Source organism: Ursus americanus, chromosome 23 (assembly GCF_024610735.1).
Source record: "Ursus americanus isolate L20-20 chromosome 23, mUrsAme1.1.p, whole genome shotgun sequence".
In the NCBI taxonomy this organism is placed as follows: Eukaryota; Metazoa; Chordata; class Mammalia; order Carnivora; family Ursidae; genus Ursus; species Ursus americanus.
In genome coordinates, this window is record NC_142149.1 from 14,791,999 (window position 1) to 14,812,258 (window position 20,260).

The window sequence follows — 20,260 nt, forward strand, 5'->3', positions numbered from 1 at the left end:
GGCCTCGTCTATGCACAATACACACACACACGCACGCGTGCACACAGACACACACAGACACAGACACACATGGCAGCTGGAGATCGGGGCTAAAAAGCCTGTGGACTAAAGGATATTGGGGGACAGGTACTGGGGTCTCGGCCTGGCTTGGGTCAAGGCATCAGCAAAGCCGGGGACAGGCTTTGGGCCCAGGGTCCTGACAGAGGGGGCCAGGCTTACAATGGGAGCCTCTGGCCCTGGAAAACTGCCACCTTCCATTTGGGCAGGTTCTAGACTTGGCATTTAAATATCTGAAAAATAGATTGTATGTTAACTGGAAAAAGGATACACAACTGTCGGTATACGAGGATCTCATTTAAAATATGTGCTGAGAAAAAACAGTGGAAAGTCAGCTGTCAATAGTGCTTATCTCCTGGTGTTCATATAAAGGGCTTCGATCTTCTTTATAGTTTTCTATATTTTCCAAATTTTCTATGATAAAGTTACTGAAGTGTCCCTCAAAATTCTACTCTCTCAAGCCCACATTGGCTTTCTGAGGGAAGGCTCAGGGTGAGAGCGTGAGCTCGGGGGAGGGCAGGGGTGGCCTCTGGCCTTCATCCCTGAGCATTAGCTCCTGCCAAGCTCCAGCATACAGGGCCCCTCTCCAGCTGAGGTGAAGGAATCTGGCCCTGGGCCCCATGGGCAATACTCAAGCTCTGTCTAGTCACACATAAGTAGACCCGGAGCTGGTGCGGGCAGGGGCCTGAGGTGACGAGCGGGAGCGGTTCTGCACCCTCAGTGAGCCAGACATGTGCAAGGCTTCTCCCCCAGGGAACCAGAGGATAGCCGGGAGCCTTCCATCTTAAGGACCTGTTATTTTATGGGAACAGCTGGGGCAGGGCTGCAGAAGCACGTGGAAATGCAAGGCCGCAAGCCCAGAATGTCTGCTCTAGCTTTGCTTCCCAGAGTCCCCTTGGGTTGGTGCCGAGGCTGGCAGGGGCCGCCTGCCATGGCGGGACATTGGCTGACTGCCTGGGCTAGGGGTGGGTGCTGGGGCCAAAGCTCTGGGGCATTTTCCCAGGCTCTTCTTGGAGGAGGGTGAAGACGCCCAGCGAAGTGACCCACTTCACTGCCAGGAGGCGGGACAGCATCCCTGTGCCTGTCCCTGGCTTCCCCATGAGGGACACAGACTCAGATGGGGGAGGCAGGTCCTTTAATTGTATTCACAGAGAGACTGGGAGGGGGCTCCACGTTAGGCGGCCTGCTGCCCGGGGACTTGGGGACAGGGGCCGTGGGGGGTTGTGGTCTGGAGGGCAGATTGTCAGCATGGGATTCGAGGCTCGGTGAGGAGGGACAGGGTGAGAGGAGGAGGGCGGGCTGGGGTAAGCTGTGAGAGGGGCGGTGGGTTCTCTGCCCACGACCCCGTGCCCCCAGTGTGGTCTCTCGGTGGCGGACGCTCCCTGGCAGGCCCAGCCCGACCCGGGCATCTCAGGAGTGTCTCAGCTCCACCTCGGAGCCAAACTGGGGCCCACGGTGGGGCCGGCGGAGGCTGTGGTGGCGGATGCTGAAGAGCCGCTGGGTGAGGCCCAAGGTGGCCACCAGCAGGGCGACGCCCAGGAAGAGCAGCACCCACTGGCCCACGCGGGCCTGCTGCTCCTCCAGGTCCAGGCCCAGGAAGTTGACGCGGCCGGTGCCCAGGAAGGGGCCTTCTGAGCGAGCTGGGCAGGGGAAGCAAGGAGAGCGGGTGGTGGGCAGGCCGACAGGTCAGGCTGGCTTCCTCGGCCCGGCTCTGCGATCGGACTGCAGCCTGCCCGCGCTGGGGAGGGGGCTGGCCTGGGGCGGAGGGGGATGGGGAGTAGTACCGGAGTTTGGCGTCCAGTTGTACTGAGGCCAGCCCAGCTTCTCCCCGTGCCTCCCGTTCTCGGTGAGGAGCCAGTCCAGCAAGGGCTTGAAGTAGTTCATCATGGCGGACGCAGACATGTTGGACTGGCCTGTGATCAGCTTCATGGCTTCTGGCCATGGCTTACTGAAGCCCAGTTTCATGGCATCCCTGGGGGAGCACCAAAGAAGGGAAACTGAGTCAGGAGGAAAGGCGGGGAGGCTCAGTGCTCCTGCCCCGGCTTAACTCCCTTTTCCATCCTCCACCCCCCTCCCAGCCTCAACCTCCTTTGGGATTGGGAGAGCCTGGGCAGGTCTGGGGCAGAAATGGGAGTAGGGGAGGGATGACCGGGCCCCAGAGGGCTCTAGTTCCCTACTAGGATGGCCCGTGGAGGCCTGGCACAGGCTCCACCTGGGATCCCCAGCGCAGGCACCCAAATGGCAGGTGTTCTCAGAAGAGCCCCACTGGGCTCTTCAAAGCTGAGGGGTTCGAGGGCAGAAAATGGTCAAAAGAAAGCCAGAGGAGACTCACGCCAGGCGCTTCCCTGCCTCCTTAGATTGGTAGATATCACACGTGTGCAAGGGGCCCTTGTGGCCAGCCGCCTGACACAGAGCCTCATGGAACTGGAACTGAATGACAAAGCCAACGAAATACCTGGCATGGAGGGAAGTGTGACATGGGGTGGCGTGGCTGGGGACCTGTGCCACTGAGCCCCAGCCTCCCCTACCTTCCTCGGCAGCCTGGCTGTCAGGGTGAGTGCACCCTCTGGTCTGCAGGGGTCAGCAAGGCACCCCAGTTCCATGCCTCCCACCAGATAGGCTTCCTCTATGTCTCGGAGGATCTGTTCTGAGGAGCTCTGGGGATCACACATGGGTGAGGAGGGTCAGGGCAGAGCCCTTCAAAGATTTGGCAGGTTTCTTCCGAGGCAGTGAGGTCTCGCTTCCCATGGTAGATGCAAGCAGAGGTCAGGTGTTTTCTCAAGGGTCACGTGCATCTGGCAGGGTGGTCTGGGCAAGGAAGCCAGCCCAAATGATCTCCTTTATCCCAAATGGCAGGGATTCCCTGGTAGAAATCTGCCCGTCAAGGCCGGAGGAACCTTTCCGCATTTGGTTCAGAATGTCCCAAACCAGCACTGCAGGCCTCCCACCTTGAATGCTGGGCACAAGTATGTGCCACTGACTTTCCTGGCATTTCTTAAAAGTGTTTTGCCAAGATTGCTGGTCAGAATTTGGAATGTGTCTCCTTCACGCAACCCTGCCTGGAGAATGATCTACACTAAGTTCAGAAGCTAAGCTCAGAAGCTAAGCTCAGAAGCTAAGGGCCTGGCTTCTGTGGGAAAGCTAGTGCCAGCCTGGAAGCCGGGACCCAGTGGAGAAGGCAGGTGGGGGCCCTCCTTTCAGGTCAACCTCATGCATTGTCCAGGTTGGGCCTGTTCTGAGGTGCCCTTGGGTTCCCTTGATCTCCTGCCCATGGCTGCTCTCTGGAACATCTGAGCAGGCTTTCTCTCCCTTCCCGGACTCTGGGAACACAATTCACCCACCCCACACTTATGTATTAGGTCTTGACTATATGCAGACATCATGTCAGGTGCTCGGGTGGAAAAGCGGGCATGGTGAGCACAAGCCCTCCCTCACCGAGCTTCCTGGGACTACAGGTGGCAAGGGCTAGGGGTGGCCACAGCCCTCCCGGGGCAGCCCTCACCGCCCACTGCCTTGCCTCATGGGTGGCCTGAGCTCTCTGCAGCTCAGAGACACCTGGACCCCTCCCCCTGAGGACTCTCCAGACCCTTCCCTCCCAGGGAGGGCCCAGATCCAATTGGGTCTCTAATCCTGGTTTTAGTGTAGAGAGGTTTTTCCAGGCACAGCTCAAATGATATCACAGGCAATATGTTGAATATATAGTAAAGGAATCATAATCTTGTTTAAAAACAAAAAGTACTTAGGTCATGATCTAGCCAAGGGTCATGGGTCATGGTTAATAATGTTAACTATCCAACCAAGGTTTTGTAACCATTAGCCAATTATAGTAGAGTTTCTGTTTTCAACTGCCTGGAGGGGAGAGGCTCTCATGTCAAAAGTGTGAAACAACAGGGAGCCTTGGTCTCAGGCGAGTGACCTAGGCGCGGTGTGTCTTGCAGCCAGGCCCCCCAGGTCACCCAGACAGGTAGCTCCCCACAGGGCAGCGACGGCACTTTGAATACTGAATGGACTCTTCCCTTCCCCTTTACCTGATATAAGGCACACTTGAAGGAACGTGGAACTTGGCCCCTGGGTCAAAGTCACCTTGAGACCGGGCCACTGGGGGGCAGAGGCCCTGGTACTTCAGCCTGTCAAGGGGAAAGGTACGTTGGAGGGAGGGTCTGGAGAGAATCAAGTCAGGAAGAGTTGGTGTTTTTGAAGTAAAGCGTGGCCCTCGCTCCTGGAGCTACACTGGGCACTCCAGACTCTGGTGTGCTGCGCCTCTATGGACAATCAGCCCCTGTGCACCTCATCACTGACACACACACACACACACACACACACACACACACACACACACACACAAATGACCCATGTGTTGTTCATAGACACATACCCTCATCACTTGCACACACACCCCACATGCACAGACACAGACACCGACGGAGACCCCCCTCAACCCACACCCTCACAGGAACATTCTAGAACCTGAGGTTCCACCACTCCTGGTTGTAGTTCTCCTTGGTGATGCTTCCATCGAATACCCTCCAGCGCCACTGGTCGACGAGGTAGCTGAAGGGGACAAAGGCGATCTTGTCGAGTGCCATCTTCATCAGAAAATTGATGTCTTGCTCTGCCAAGGGAAGGGAGCCTGGCCATCAGATCTCTACCTGCCTCCTGCCATGTCCCAGCAGCTCAGCCAGGACGGGTGTGCAGTGGGTGGAGAGAAGAGCAGGCTGTGCCTCTCTGGGTCTAGCAACCTGCTTCTTGGGCTGCTATGTGGGTTCCATTCTCCTGGCTCACCCTGCTGCTGGCCTCCTTGTTCCCCATTGTTCTGTCCCAGCCTCTGCCTGTGAGCCCACTCCCAGCCGCCCAAGCTCGCTGCCCCTTCTCAGTCCCTGTGCCCACCAGAACCCCCCCCCTCTTCTCACCGTAGCCACCGCTCTCGCTACTCAGTACGTTGATACTGTGTAGGTGCTTGGGCGTAGACACGGAAAGCGCCAGCACATCGCCGATGGCCTCGTGAAAGCCAGGGTTGGCACCCTCCCGGAAGGTCACAGGCAAGTCCTTGTACTGCATGAAATACTGTATGTGGCCCATTTCGTGATGGGCCACCACCAGGTCCTCCATGTTCACCGTGGTGCACTGCTTGATCCTGGAGTGTGGAGAGTGGGACAAAGGGACCTGCTGTCCTTACTGCATACAAAGCAGACGCCCATCAATGCTCGATGCACAGAACACAGCATTATGGGAAGGAAAACCAAAGGAGGCATGGAGTAAGCCTGAGAAAGAGGGAATCTGAAGGTTGGACATTCAGACCATCTCTCTGCCTCCAACTTCCCTGAATAACTCCAGCCCTCACTGCCACGATGCTTTCTAACTGTGCTAAGTACTTGCTCTAGAGGCATTGGGACACTCAGCTATGATTGTGCAGGACTTTCTAGAATGTGGGTCCTGTGGTTTTCAGGCACACATTTTGTCTCTTCCAAGACTTAGGCTTCCTGAAGGAAACAACAGTTACTCTGAGCTATTCTGCAACCCGGGTGCTCAACACCAGCATACATATTCACCCCAGGGTGTCTGTGGCTAGGGCTGAAATGTCATCCACGGAGCTGTCCCACCTCCCTCTTCATCTTTCCTCATTCTCTTTTGTGAACCAGTGAAATTCTCCCTTGGATCTAACCAGAGCCCTTCAGTTCAGCTGACCCCATTTTTCTGTCATTGTATTGGGGGCAGAAGAGCTTCCCAGAATCCTGGTTACACTGAGGTTGGGGTCTGTCCTCCTTCTCCTATGACTCCCCATACAAGGGAAGATCCCCAAAAGGGCTCTCCTCTCTTGATTCTGTCTACATCCAGCCCTACCTTTGCAGTCCTCATGCCTTTGAAGGAGGGGCCCAAGGACAGGCAATCCAGTGAACCCTGGCTGGTTTGTTCTAGCCTCTCTGTGTCCACTCTTATGAGAACCTTCCTGCTCCAGCAAGTGCCACATGGAAAAAAACTGAGGAACCCGACCGAGAGCCAGAACCAAGTCCCCACACCACCATCTCCAGCCATCAGAGCCACCCCAGCTGAGGTCTCCATCACTGTGCAGCAGGAGCAAGCCATGTCCACTGTGCGTTGCCTGCACTCCTGACCGATAAAATCACGAACATAAACGAAGGTTGTCTTATACCACTAAGTTTTGGACTGGTTTGTTATGCCCTGATGGAAACAGCTCCTGAGCCTCTGCCAGTGGTGGACCTCTGTGAAGCCCCCAGTGTCCTCAGGCACCTCTCGATGTCAAGGCACACATGGCCAGGCAGATGGCCTGCTTTATGCAGGGGCCACCCCAGAGGGAGGGAAGCCTGGACAGCTCACACAGTGCTCACGCTCAGGACTGGTCAGTGCCTGAGAAGACCCTTGCCTGGTAGACAAAGTTCTGCTGCCAGAAACCAGTGGCCAAGCTGGGGTCAGGCTCAATGCTCTTGACCCTCCCTCCTAAGCTCTGGTCCCTGTGATTGTTTCTGCTCACTCTGGCTGAGGGAACGATACTAGAACCTTTACTTGGCTCATCTCCTTGCCCACTGGGCTCAGGGTACAGTCCCCTGGCTGCTACCCAGACACACCTGAAGTCCTTGCCATTGTAGAAGTCCCAGGCAGAGGCATGGCACACTACTTCCCGCCCGTCGGTTGGCTTCTCCAGCATTGACTTGTTCCAGAACTCAAAGGGCACGGGCAACAGCCCCAGGGAGGTGAAGAAATTGTCTGCTTCTTCAAACATCCTTTTGGGTGTCCAGCCCTATAAGCAGAGGGAGCTCTGCCAAAACTGGGGACTAAGGGGACAGACTGAGTGCTGCAGTCAGGGTGGGGGTTGGGAGAGGGCCAAGCCAGAGGGAATTCCTGAATTAAAGGGCCCTCTCCCACCGAGGGAGAGGTCTCTCCTCCCCTGTGCCCGGGGGCTGCCCAGGAGGAGCAGAAGTGTGACGAGGGGCCCAGCGCACACCTGCTTTATCATGGCCTCTGTGGCATCTATCTTGGGGGCTGAAGGGAAGGGCACCACCAAGTCATAGATGTTGGACCAGGTCTGAGCCCACATGTTCCCTGGAGGCGGGTAGGGGAAGAGAAGGCAGAGAGAGAGGAGAGACAGATGTTATTTCTTAGACTCGGCACCGTCCCCCACGGAGACGGTGTGTCTTGAGCACCTACTGTTTGCAAACTGCGCCGGGCATTCCACACACAGTCTTCAGCCTGTGCATCCAGCCCGCCAGGCCCCTACCTGCTCCGAGTGCCCAGGTCTGAGTTCTAAGCCCCAGCCCCGCCCCCAACCCCCACTCCCGGGGCCACTTGGGCATGGTGCTCCCCTTTGGGGTCTGTGTTTCTCAGCCATCAAACTGATGTCCACTCCGATATTCCTAGTCTCACCAGAGTGGGATCAAGGATGGCTGGGCTCTTGGGCTACAAGGTCCCCAAACCTGGATGAGCTTCTGGGGTCTCCCTCGTGATTGGCAAATGGTCTGTGGCCTTGTCTGGAGTCTCTGCTCACAGCAACACACTCCCCAGGGCTGTGTCCTCAGTGGCTGGATGGGGACAGGAACCTGGGAACCTCTGCTTTGCTCCCCTCCCCGCCATCCCTCACTGTCTTCCACTGCCTACTTCTGGGTTCAGGGCATCTGAGTTCACAAGCCCCGAAAACATGAGGGACCAAAAGCGGGGATGGATCTCCACTCTCCAGTTGTCCTCTGTGCTCCGAACTCCCCGTAGCCTGAGCATTGACTGCCCTTCTCCCTACCGCTACTTTTTCCATCTGTGGGAGCCCCTCTCATCTTTCAAGGCTCTGCTCACGGACCGCCTCGGGGAGGCCCCGGTTCTCACTCCCAGCCTCTTCCTCACACACTGCCTCGAGCTGGGGTGTGTGATTCGGTCCCCCGCAACAATATTATGAATTCCCCCACTGCCCCATCCTGTGATTTGTACCATGTGGCTCTGGAGCAAACGGGGTGCTCAAGGCAAGCAGAGGCTTCGTCTCCCCACCCCCAGCTGCCACCCCACCCCAGCCCCAGCCACATTCCCTCAGCCTCAAATCTTCACTCTCTCCACCTGACGCGTGGTCTGAAGACCCCTCCCAGCCAGACCTCTGCCCCCCCCCCACCGGACTGCACCTGCCGCACCGGCCCAACCCTCCCTGTAGGGCGTCTGTTCCCACCCACCCCGCCCACTAGTCCTCACCCAGCAGGTGAGCGGGAACGGGGCCCTCCAGGTTGATGTGCTGGGGCCCGTAGTGGCGGTGCAGGGCGCGGCGCACGTAGGCATGCAGGTTCAGGTAGAGCGGCTGCAGCTCCTGGAACAGCTGCTCCAGATCTTGCTCCAGGGACGGCATCTCATACATGTCTCTCCAGGAGTCCCCTGCGTCTTCGTAGCCTGCGGAGGGGACACCCACCACTCCCTGAGCGCCCTCCGCCCCACCTCCTCTAGGGACCTCCCTCTCACCAAGTTTAGGAGGCTCACAGGACCCTCCTGAGGGCCCCAGCAGGGCTGGGACCAGAGAGCCGGTGATCTTGTCCGGAGGGACTCACCGTTGAGCCTGGCGGCCTTGTTGGCAAGTTCCACGTATTTAGGGAAGAAAGGGAGGATGGCTCTCCCCACCTTGTCTCGCCAGCTCTTCCAGGCCCACAACAGATCTTCGTATTTCCGGGACGTGGCCATCAGACTCGTCAGATCTGCGGGGAGGGGTCAGAGGGTTCGCTATAGAGTGAACTCAGTCACTGGAGTCTGGAGCTGGGGTGAAGCTGGTGAGGTCCCGTGGAAAGGCCTGCCCAGGCAGCCGGTCCAGTGAAATGGGAGAAAGGCTCATATACTTTCTACAGAGGCTTCCTGGGCGGCCAGCCCGGGGCTCAGGCGGCATGCACACCACCTCAGGGTGACAACAGCCCCGTGAGGGGTGCACTGACTTTCACATGAGTGTGTTGGTGACATGGCGGGTCCCCCCAGCCAGGAAGTGGCCCAGCTGGGCACAAACCAAAGGCCAGATTCCAGAGCTGCTGCTCCCCACAGATTTCCTGCTCACCCCCTCCGTGGGAGGGACAGATGGCTTGGAGGGGACAAGACCTGAGTTCCTGTCTAGTCTCCCACTGACCCCAGAATAACCTTGCAAGTCACAGGACCCGCTTTTCCTATCTTTCAAATGGGGATAAGCCAACACTCATGGGGGGTGTAAAAATCAAATGGGAGCACAAGGCCCCCAAGTGGGGAGTGTGCCTCATTGGTCTCTGAGTCCTCATGGGGGCCCAGGACTTCTTGCAAGAACCGCTAGTGAACCAGACGGAATACAAGGACGGCTGTGGAGACAAAGTCCAGAGAACCAGCCCAGTGCGGTCAGGGAGCCGGGAGTCCCGGGTCTGTGTCCGGTCAAAGCCACACTGTGCATGCAGCCTCCTCCGTATGGATTGCACGGAGCTGACAAGCACTGGGCAGAGCTGGGACGAGGAGGGCCTGAGCTCACATGTCACTTCCGGAGCCCCACACAGACCTGGGCTGGCTCCCCTTCCTGGCCACCCGGCCTGAGCCCGAAGACTGCAGACGCCATTCGGGGACCAGCCACACCTCACTATCTGATGTGTGCTCTCTCCCTGTTTCGGAACAGGCTTTGTGATACCTACTTCTCACAGAGAAAGTACATTCGAATGAATCATTTGGAAAAAAATGTATTGTGAGAATGTCACCTCGACCCTCTGCTGCTGTGAGTATTCTGATTTGTGGGTGCTTCTCCGTCTTACTAATGGCAGTGATCCGATGGCCCAGGCCTGGATTCAGAGGCTAATGGATGGGGGGCGGCGGGGAGAGGCTGAAGGCTACACTCTTCCGCACACATGTGTGCACACACATGCACACGGGCACACATACGCCCCCGCAACACTGTGCGTGCGTCCCCATGTATACAAACCGTAGGCCAAGCCCTGCCTCAGGAAAACTGTCTCTTTCTCCTGTTTATTTTCCGTTTCCCCTTCTATTTGTCATTGTTCTCATGTGGGAGTTGGGCAGAGGGCCAGGAAGTGATGGTTTCTGGGTAGCGATTCCTCGGGAAGAATGTTTATGCTTCTGGCTCCCCAACCCTTGGGAGGTGGGTCAGGAGGGAGGAGGGAACGTATCTGTGTGCAGGTACTCGAGTGCCCAGGGTGAGCTCTTTCAAGGGGGAGAAGCTAAGAAGGACCACCCGGTGTGGAGAGAGAAAGGGGTGGAGGAAGAACCGGTGCATTCCTTCAAGCAGGAAGTGGATTCCGTGAGCCTCAATGTGGGGGATGGGGGGCAAGGAGGAGGCCAGAGAAGGTGGGAAAGACATGGTCAGGGTGAAGGAAGGAAGGTATCGAGAGTTACTCTCCCTAGTCGGCAGTCTAAGCACTTGGCAGACAAATCTGAGGTAACTCTTACTCCTGAGGGGCAGAGAGCAGAGAGGAAAGAGAGGAGTCCAGGGGGGACCCAGAGGGAGCAGAAGAGCCATGATCAGAGCAGAGATGAAGTAGGTGCCCATCCTCAGTGGCGGCAGAGAAGCCTCCATTGGCGGAAAACAGGGGAGTGAATGTCCTGGGCATGCTGACCCCCCTCCATGGGCCAGCCACCCCCCTCATTCCCCACACGCGCTCACCAGGCTCCAGCTGCAGACAAGTGCCGTTGGGGTGGCACACAGAGGCCACGCTGTAGGTGGTTTCCATGTCCAGCAGGATCTGGTTGTACTGCAGGAGGAAGGAAAGAGGCAGCGAGCTGCACCCCTTTGCTACTTGTTCTGCCCCAGGCACCACCATGGGCACTGGGTGAACCTGAGCAGGGGGAGCTCCCAAAGGTGCTGCCTTCTCAGGAATTCTGCCGGTGATGTCAACATGGCAGACGTCACGACACATAGAGGAAGAGGAGGCAGCACGAAGGCCAGACCCTGTATCGGGCTCAGTCCCCTGAGCTGGGAGCCGGTCTTGACCTTGGGCCTTCCATCCCCCGCTCCCCACAAGCCACATACCTCCTCCAGCTCCTTGGCAGGCAGCGCTGCCCGCTCTAGGTCCTGAATCTTCTTTATCATCCGCTTGATGCTGGCGTTCTGGAAGTTAGTCACATCGAACTGCCTGGCCCAGGTGCCGAACTTGAAGGTGTGGTTTGCCATCTGTATGTTCTTCTGCAGCTGAGGGCACAGGGGGAACCATGCTGTGAGGCCCAGGAGCTTTGGAGGGGCCTCTGAGGCAGAAGGGCCACAGGGGGAGTGGAAAGGACTGGGGGTTGCAGTGGGGGGGTAGTTTTATCAAGTTGTTGCCTTTGCTTTTCGACCTGGACTGTCTATGATGTCTTGGATGCAGTATGTGCCCCTCAACAGAGAGCCGTAGTCACGTAAGACATATCCCGGTAGACAGAAGGGGAAGCACCCACCCCATCTTGTTAGGATGGGGACAGGTTGGTATTAGTTCTGTGGCCTCTCTGAGCTCCAGGGTCCCACCTGTAAAATGGGCATGGTCTTCAAGAAATGTCGGTTCGCTTACCACACAGGCGGGGAAGGGGGTGAGGGGAAGCTAGAACTTCCTGTGGTGGCAAACAGGTGCTTTCAGTCTAAAAGTCCACCTTAGCACCCCGTGGGTATGTGTGAATCATTCTACTATGAACAACAGATTGCTTGCTAATGAAAGACAACTTTTTTAGGCATTGGGTATATGCTCACCCAACTCTGAAGCTGAGTATTCTTTTAAATATCCCATCTGGATTTTTCACAAATTCTGGCAGGCACCACTTCACCCCTGCACTGAGGGAGGGAGGGGGCAGCCTGCTCTGCTCTGTCTCAGGTTTTGAGGATCGGTCCCTGGGGGGAGAAGCACGCACGTGTGCTGCACGTGTGTGTGAGTGTGTGTGTGTGCGTGAATGTGGAGCACGGGCAGGGCCCCTACCAGGATCTTGCTGGCCTCTGTGGTGATGTTGGTGTTATAATTCCAATTAGCCTCGGCGTATTCATTCCATATCACCTGGGATCTTCGGTCATATTCCTCCACAAACCTTCTGGCCTCCACCTCATCGGTCACCAGGCCTGCGGAACAGAGTTGGTGGGAACAGACAGGCCTCCCCTTGCCCTCTACTGTGGGTTGGCCCAAGCCTGCTGCTGCCCCGGCCTCCTGCTCCTTCCCCCCCAGGCCCTGCCCTGCCCCCCAGCTGGTCCCACTTGGGCTCTGGGTTGGCTGGCTGCTGGTTGTTGCCTGGCTGGTTGTCGTCTGGCTGCTGGTTGTTGCCTGGCTGGTCATCCCCTGGTTGGTTGTCACCTGGTGGGTGGTCTCCTGGCTGGGGACCAGCATGGGGTGCCCACAGCACAGCAGGAGAAGGAAGAGGCTGGGCAGTCCTGGAGCAGCCCAACCTTGGCCCATGGCCGCAGGAGAGCAGAGCCCTGCAGCCACAGCCCCCTGGCCAATAAGAGTGGAGCCTGCAATGTGACCTCATAGAGCAGCGTGCCCACCAGCCTGCCCCCAGGGGGGCCTCAGATCTGGGCACACCCTCCCTAGAATGCTGGGGAAAAGACATGCCCATTCCCACCCCAGGGCCCTGGGATGTGCTGAGGGTGCTGTGTGCGTGGCCCTTCAGGGTAGGACGCCAGGGCCCAGCTGAGAGCAGCTGCCCAGGCGCCAGGAACCAGGGGCCTGGGTCCAGAGCCCAGAACTGAGAACTGACATTAGCAGCCACCCCACCCTCACTCTGGTCTTTACCGATGTCCTGCGGGTAATTGTTGGGCATCGGTGGCCGCCACTGGTACTCTGGCCACCCCAGCACCTCCCCGTTGCGCTCGTTCTGCTCCCGCAGCCACTGGTGGACCGGCTGGAAGTAGTCGAGCAGTGGCTGAGCGTCCAGGGTGTCCGAGCCAATCGCCTCCTTTAGCACCTCCTGCCAGGGCCGTGACGAGCCCGCCCGCAGCGCCTCCCTGTTGGTGGGCAAAGGGGGCTCAGGCCAGCATACGCTACTGCCCCCCCCCGCCCGCCTCCTCCCCCATCCCGGGGCCTAGGAGCTCTGGCAAGGGGGCAGGAACACGGTCCTGTGCCGGGCCCACCGGAGGACGCAAACGCAGATGCAGAGAAGGGAAGCAGGAGGGAAGCAGGCACCCTCCACAAGCAGGGCCTTGTGGTTTTCCCATGGGCAGCCAGTTGCCTCCCAGACACGTCTTCCTCCCCCGCCCCCCACCTCCCACTTGCCCTTCGGTTCCTCCTACACACCGGAGCTTGGCCCCTGCCTGGGTGGACTGGTAGATGTCACACTTGTGCAGTGGGTACTGCTGGCCTGCCTCCTTGCACAGGGCTTGATGGAACTGGAACTGCAGGACAAAACTCACAAAGTACCTGCAGGTACGGGGCGGGGGAGGGGGCGTTAGGGGGAGCGGTGGGGGTGCCTTTGCCCAGGCTCCATCCAGACCCTCACAGGGCAGAGACCAGACCACAGGGGCTGCCTTGGGGGAGAAGAGAGAACCAAGCCTGGCTCAAGACAGAGGCCCACTGAAATCCCAGGGCCTTGGTGGGGGGGGGGGGAGGTGTGCCCAGGGAAGTGTGGGGACAAGCCCTGAGAAGGGGGAGGGGGACTAGGGTGTGACAGAACTGGCTGGAGGAGGGGCATGGGTACCTGATGTACGGTGTCACATTTGGGACATGAAACTTAGCTCCCGCATCAAAGTGGGTTTCATTTCGGGCAACTGGAGGACAGATCCCCTGATACTTGGTTCTAGAAGAGGATGGTTAAATTGTCTTAGGACATAGGAGTTGCACACAGGCTGACTTAGCCTATGCAGAAAACACTGTGAAGCAGGCATTCCCACCAGGCCATCCCTTCCCCTGCTGGTGAATTGTAGAATACTTCCTGGAGGAGGGAGTTTGAGGTGGGAAAGAATGGGTAGGGAAAAGGGTAGAAACAGTATTAGAGAGGAGGGGACGGACTGATGCAGGCTGGAGGCTCCTGGGTGCCCAGGAGAGGGAGGAGGGCCACTTGGGGTTGGGCCCTTCCTGATCCTTCTATACTCACCGAAGATACCACCAGTCAAAGTTGTAGCGGGAAGGGGGGGTACGCCCACTAAAGACCCCCCAACGCCACTGGTCTACCAAGTAGCCAAAGGGCAGGAAGGCAATTTTTTCCAATGCCATCTTTAACAAGAAATTGATGTCACTTTCTGTTGGAAGATGAGAAGAGAGAGGTCAGCAGGAGATGGGGGTCCAGCTAGGATAGGGTGGGCCTGGACAAGAGCCATCAGGAGGTGGGGTTGGCAGAGGCAGAGAAGGGAAGGCCAGCCTTCACTACCATGGAACCCTGCTTGGAAGAGGGCCCTTGGGCAGTGTCCAGTTGGGACTCGGGGTGAGCTGTGAGGCTCCAGGTGGGTGCCCAAACCTGCCTGACCTGGGGCAGAGAGGCAGAAACAGGAAGGGCAGATGGGAGCGTGGGCAAGCTGTCCTGCTGCGGGATGGAACAGGGTGTGGGTGGGGCCGGGCTGGGTCCTCTCCACCCCCCATACCCATGTCATTGCTGACATTGTCCAGTAGGCCAATTTTGTACAGATGTGCAGGAGTGGAGACGGAGAGCGCCAGCACATCCCCGATGGCCTCGTGGAAGCCAGGGTTGGCCCCTTGGCGCAGGGAGACAGGCTGCTCCTTGTACTGCAGATAGTACTGCACGTGGCCCATCTCGTGGTGCACCGTGGACAGCTGGTCCATAGTGACCCGCGTGCACTGCTTGATCCTGGGGCAGGGAGATGGTGAGGGTGAGGGTGAAGGACAGGGCAGGGCAAGGACCAGAGTACGGCGAGGCTGGCACCTAAGGGAAAGGAGCCAGCTGGGCACTGCCCTGGGCCTCGAAGGAGCTGGTGGAAACATACAAATCCTTTGCCCTGCCCCAGCCCACACTCAGGGCCCCCTTCCTCCATTCCAACGTATAGAGTTGCCGCTTGTCAAAGCGGCCAAGGGAAGGCAGCCTAGGGGCTCTCATATGCCCAATAGCCTTGGAATAGACCCAGCCCCCCCAACAGTGTTGGGGCTGGGGGCAGAGGTGGTTCTGGGAACTGGCTTCTCTGGGCCCAGGCTGCCCACCCTTCCTGGAGCTCCAGACCCCCCTTTCCCCTCCCGTGTCTAGACCTGAAGTCTCTCCTGTTGTAGAAGTCCCAGGCAGAGGCATGGCACACCACCTCACGCCCGTCTGTTGGTTTCTCCAGCATGGACCCTGCCCAAAACTCGGGAGGCATGGGCGAGAGCCCTAGGGAGGTGAAGAACTCCTCTGCCACCCGGAACATGTGTGTAGTGTTCCAGCCCTGGTGGGGGGAGGGGGCACAGGTACAAGTCAGGAGCCAGCTATGGGAGCTCACTGTGGCTCCCACTCGGGTCAGCTCCCTGCCCGTGAAGGGGGTCTCTGCTCTTGTGGCCTCCCTTCCCAGAGGCAGGGCCCCTACTAACCAGCGTGGATAAACAAAAGTAGACGGCTGCCCACACCCCACCTGTGGGGTCTGGGAAGGAGGGGTTGGCACCTCACCCCGGACACAGACCCCCGCTCACTGCTTGCATGCATACTCCAGGCTGCTGCTCCGTAGAAAGGGAGGAACCCATCTCCTTGCCGTGACTTCTTCCTGCCCCTCCCCCCATGTCTGACTCCTTCGTGCTGCCCCCACCCTGGCCTGACCCCGAGCTTACCTTCCGCACCATAGTACTGGTAACATCGAGGCTCGGCTTGTCAGGGAAAGGCACCATCATGTCATAGAGGTTGTCCCAGCTCTGGGCCCACATGTCCCCTAGACGCAGCAGGGGAACCGGTCAGCTTTGCTCCCTGCCTGGCCAGCTTCCTCCCTGCCTGCTTCCCCATGTGTGTCCCTGAGCAGCCCTCTGGGTCCCTGGCACCTGGACCCTGGGCATTCAAGGGTAGCAGTCTGCTCGGCGCCTCAGCCCCACTCATGCTCTTGAATGCTCCAGGTTCCCCGGGGTTGGCAGTGTGAGCCCAAGTGATGCTGCTGGGGTCCTTCCTGTTGGTGCCGGGGTCCTTGCCTCCCAACGCTGAGGCAGGGCCACAGGGCTTACTTCCTGGGACATCATCTAAAATGATTTTTCCTCCCCCACTGGACCTGGAGTCAAAGCCTGCAGTGTGCCTCCTAGCTCCACCTTTCACTAGTTCTCTGCCCTCTGCCCTCAGCCCTCTGCCTAGTCTATGCGCCTCAAGCCTCGGGGTCCCCGTCTGAAAAGCAGGAATTGTCACGATGATTGAGAAGGGCCACCTACTTTACTGGGCTGTGGAGTGAGCCACGTGGGCTCGTGTGGGGGGGAGCGCACCGGATGGGGCTCTAACATGTGAGGCGCAAGGAGGATGGTCCGTGGGACAGGTGGAGACGAGGCGGTGTCCTTACCCAGCAGGTGAGCAGGGATGGGTCCCCTGAGGTTGATGTATGTGTCTCCATATCGGCGGTGCAGTGCGCGCCGGACGTAGGCATGGAGGTGCAGGTAGAGGGGCTCCACTTGATGGTAGAGACGCTCCAGATCCTCCACGAAGGTGGGTGACTCATACCAGGAGCGCCAGTAGGCCCCTGTGTCTGAGAAGCCTGGGGGAGGGTGTTGGGGTGCAGCTCAGGCCCAAGGCCCTGGCACCTCCGTGGCCAGCTCTTGCTTCGCCATCCCCCTGGCCCGGGACCTGTGTGTCTGCCAGCTAGTTGGAAAAGATGGCTTGGGGACGGCTGCTCAGTGATTTTCCAACTAGGGGTGGTTGCAACTCCAGCTAAACAGATCCTGGAGAGGCAAAGATGAGGGCTAGGTCTTCGAGGTGTGCCAGAGGGGCAGTGTGAGGGCCACACAGATGGGGCTCAAGCCGCTCCCACCATCCACTGTCTGGGTGAACTTGTAATGGAGTCATTGTAACTGCCACTCTGCCTAAGGGGTGGGGCTCCGTGGGGACCGGGGATGGGGGAGCACCTGGCAAGCTGGGAAAGGCAGAACTCACTCACACCACGGACGGGGTGGGTCAACTCACCATCCTTCTGGTAAGCCTCATTGCTGAGGGCGGTGAAGTTCTGGTACAGGGGCTTCAGCGGGGTGCCCACCGCATTGTGCCAGCCCTCCCAGGCATAGAGCAGCAGGGCGTAGTTTCTTGAGATGGCCATGATGTGGGTGAGCTCTGAGACACAGGTGAGCAGGGTCAATTGGTTCCACTGAAGGCAGCAGCCGTCTTCAGTAGAGCTCCCATGCCAGTCCTCACCATTTCTACCTGCTTCCTCAACATCATGATGCCTCCTCAAAGCCAAGGGCTGCCCGCCGGCTGGGTGGATGGGGCTGGAAGCTATACAAGAGGGGCCCTTGTCCCTAGGGAACTGAGGCTCTAAGGTGGTGGGTGCAAAGAGGCCATCAGGAGGCCAAAACCCAGACAGACCCTTCATTGGTTGGAGTTGCTAACCTCAGGTCACCTGGTGGATGGGGGTGTCGGTGGGGGGGGGCGGTTAGGCAGAAGTCACAAGGGCTCTAAGTCCTGTGGAGGGCTCTTGGGAGACTGAGAGGACCCATGAAAGGGAAAAACCAGGCAGCCAGGAGGAAGGCTAGTGAGGATGGGAGAGGCCAAAGCACCCACGGAGGTAGGGGTGGGGGTGGGAGTGGGGTGGGGGCTGACAGCTGGAGGTTTCAGAAATCAGTGTGCCAGGAGAAGCAGGGGTGTGGGGGAATCTGACAGTCCAGCCCCAACTGGAGGTCAATGCCTTTGGGTTTACCCATTCCCTCTGCGGGCCCTCCCATTAAACACACCCTCTTCCTGGGTACAGCAGCAGCAGCGTAATGGGGAAGGGCTGGGAAGCACCAGCAGAGAGAGGCAAGTAGAGACACAGCCATACCTGGGTCCAGGGACCAGCAGATGGCAGTCTTGTTGGGATAGAAGCAGACCCTAGCTGTGGAGTAGATCTTGTTCATGTTGCTTAGCAGAGAGTTGTACTGGGGAGTTAGAATGGAGAAAATGTTAGCAGTGAACAGCCCCCAGGGACAATCGGGCTGTCCCCTCCTCTTTTTGCTAGGGTGAAAAGGAGGCCCGGAGAGGGGATGTGGCTTGGGCAAGGCCCTCGTGGCACTCGTGATCACTAATATACTGATTCCCCTTCCTGTGGAGGCAGCCTGTGGAGGTGGAAACAAGCGTCCTTAGAATTTGGGATGGGGTTCAAGTCCAAGCTCAGTCACCACCTTGCAGTGAGGGCAGATCTCTCTCACTCTCTGCCCTTGATGCCTTCTCAGTCCTCAATCTTTAGGAAGCCCACAAGCCAAACTGGACTATGGAGAAATTTTGAAAATCTCCTTTTCATCTGTTTACCTGAATTTCGCTTTCTATACCCCATCTCCAAGGGAAATCAATGTTCCAGGGAGCCATTCTGCGCTCACAGAGGCTTCCCTTACAGTCAGGGTACGTACAGATCCCAGGGTCCCTTCCTGCCAGGCTTCCCCCCCACCCCCACCCCGCCGCCAGCACACGGTTGCCCTGGAAGGCATGCTGGCCACTTTTGCCTCCACCCCTCAGGTCCACCAGGCCCACCTGCTGCCGCTTTTCCACAGGCAGGTTGGCAGGGCCCAGGGTGCGCACACCACTGATGACCCTTCGCAGGATCGGGTCGCTGAAGTTCTGCCAGATTGGGTCATAGAGCTCCTTGGCCTTCTGGCCCCAGACCTCAGCAAACTCCTGGTTGAGCAGGGCTGCTTCCTCCTGTGGGCACCAGAGGGGATACAGGGGATGCCATGGCGCTGGGCAAGGGGAGGAAGGCCAGGGGCTCCTGGACACTGGGGCTTGTGGGAGCACTGCTCCCTATTCTTGGGGGTCAGGAACTGGGGGAATCTGCCTCAGGTGGCCGGTGGAGCAGAAACTAGGGCCAGAAGAGAGGTGGGCGGAGAGTAAATAGTGATGAGAAGTGACAGGAGCAGTGAGAGAGGGGTAGATTGCGGCTACAGGGGATGAGGGCCCAGAGCAGAGGGCGCACCCTCAGTAAAGAATGCCTCTGACCCAGGCCTATGTCATCCCAGGGCACTGCCACCTGGGGTGACTCGAGGTCAGGCGAGCCAGCCTTATCCGTTTGGTTCTTGGATTGGGCACAGACAATGTGCCCAGCACCGTGCTGGGACACCCCCCGCCTGTCCAATGGGACGCAGAGGGATCGGAGGCGCCCGTGGGTTCCATCGGGTCCCCCAGGCTCAGGGGCTGGGGGGCGCGCGCCCGGCGGTGACTCCCCGCCCCCCAGCGCCCGGCCGCAGGCCTGTGATTGGGCGTCCAGGCCCCGCCCCCTCCCCGGGCCCGGGCGCCCACCTGGCGCCGCGCGTTCTCCTCGGTGATGTTGGTGTCGAACGCCCAGCTGGCGACCGTGCTCTGGTACATCACCAGCTCGGCGCTCGAGTTGAAGCTCTGCACGAAGAGCTGCGCCCCGGCCTCGTCGGCGGCAAAGTTTCCGGGCTGCAGGTCGGGGTCGAGCGCCAGGGCGGCGGGCGGCGGCAGCAGCAGCAGCAGCAACGGCAGCGGCAGCAGCCCCTGCCCTGGACGGCCGGACGCGGCCCCCATGGCGCGGTGCGCGGTGCACGGCGCGGCGCGGCGCTGCCCCTTCTCCCGCGCCGCGCTCGCCCTGCGGATTATAAAACCCCGCCGCCGCCTTCCGACACACCCCCACCTCCCCGCCCCGCCGCGCTTCCTCCCCGACTCCAAAGTCCCCCGGCTGCGGGCCTAACGGAGCGGGGCGGGGACCGACGCTTTCTGGCCCGCCTGGCCAGGGGCGCCTGCCCGGGGAGGGGCCAAGACGCCCCCCCGCGAGCTGCAGCCCGGGGGGTGGCGGATGGGGCTCAGGTCAGGCTCTCACGGAGGCGGCTGGAAAGGGGGACCCGCCGCCCGGCGCGCGCGCGCGCGTGTACACACACACACACACACACACACCCCTCCGAGGCTGAGGGAGCCAGCAGTTTGCCGGAACATCCGAGTGTGCACACGGCGCCCTCTCCTTGCCATCGCCCAGACTCGGCGCAGGGACCCGGGAGCCCCGCGGCGTCCTGGGCCCAATCTCCCGGCCTAACCGCCCCAGGCCTCTCGGCTCCGGAGTGACAAAGTGGGGGAGCTGTCCGCGGCGCCGCTAATGCAGCAGAGATGGGGTTAATGATCAGTCACCCGGTCCAGCTTCTTCACCAGCCCTTGTGGGGCGGGGGTGTGGCCTGCACCGGCCCGGAAAAGTTTCGGCTTTGGAGGCGCCCGGGGGAAGTGCTGCAGCGAGGCTCACCTGCGGACTGGC

At 59.2% G+C, this 20,260-nt stretch overlaps 1 protein-coding gene across 1 annotated transcript; it reads right to left on the minus strand.

Moving 5' to 3' along the window:
• Positions 1-1,175: 1,175 nt before the first annotated feature.
• LOC123803006 (angiotensin-converting enzyme) lies at positions 1,176-19,650 on the minus strand. The gene is made up of 25 exons (XM_045814112.2): positions 19,297-19,650; positions 18,535-18,702; positions 17,849-17,945; positions 17,002-17,145; positions 16,385-16,576; positions 15,681-15,778; positions 15,132-15,304; positions 14,516-14,739; positions 14,032-14,176; positions 13,636-13,734; positions 13,236-13,358; positions 12,735-12,946; positions 11,931-12,067; positions 11,021-11,179; positions 10,655-10,742; positions 8,589-8,732; positions 8,242-8,433; positions 7,019-7,116; positions 6,642-6,814; positions 4,968-5,191; positions 4,525-4,669; positions 4,086-4,184; positions 2,390-2,512; positions 1,842-2,029; positions 1,176-1,697 (listed from the first exon to the last, which is right to left on the minus strand). Exons 1-25 carry the CDS (start codon positions 19,543-19,545, stop codon positions 1,468-1,470), a joined length of 3,924 nt encoding a protein of 1,307 aa, XP_045670068.1. The 5' UTR covers positions 19,546-19,650; the 3' UTR covers positions 1,176-1,467.
• Positions 19,651-20,260: the final 610 nt, after the last annotated feature.

Coding starts and splice junctions, on each gene's coding strand:
- LOC123803006 (XM_045814112.2), bottom strand. CDS start 19,545: ATGGGGGCCGCGTCCGGCCGTCCAGGGCAGGGGCTGCTGCCGCTGCCG. Junction 15,305..15,680: donor CCAGTACTATGGTGCGGAAG/GTAAGCTCGGGG, acceptor TCCCCCCACCAG/GGCTGGAACACTACACACAT. Junction 7,117..8,241: donor CGTTCCCGCTCACCTGCTGG/GTGAGGACTAGT, acceptor ACCCGCCTCCAG/GGAACATGTGGGCTCAGACC.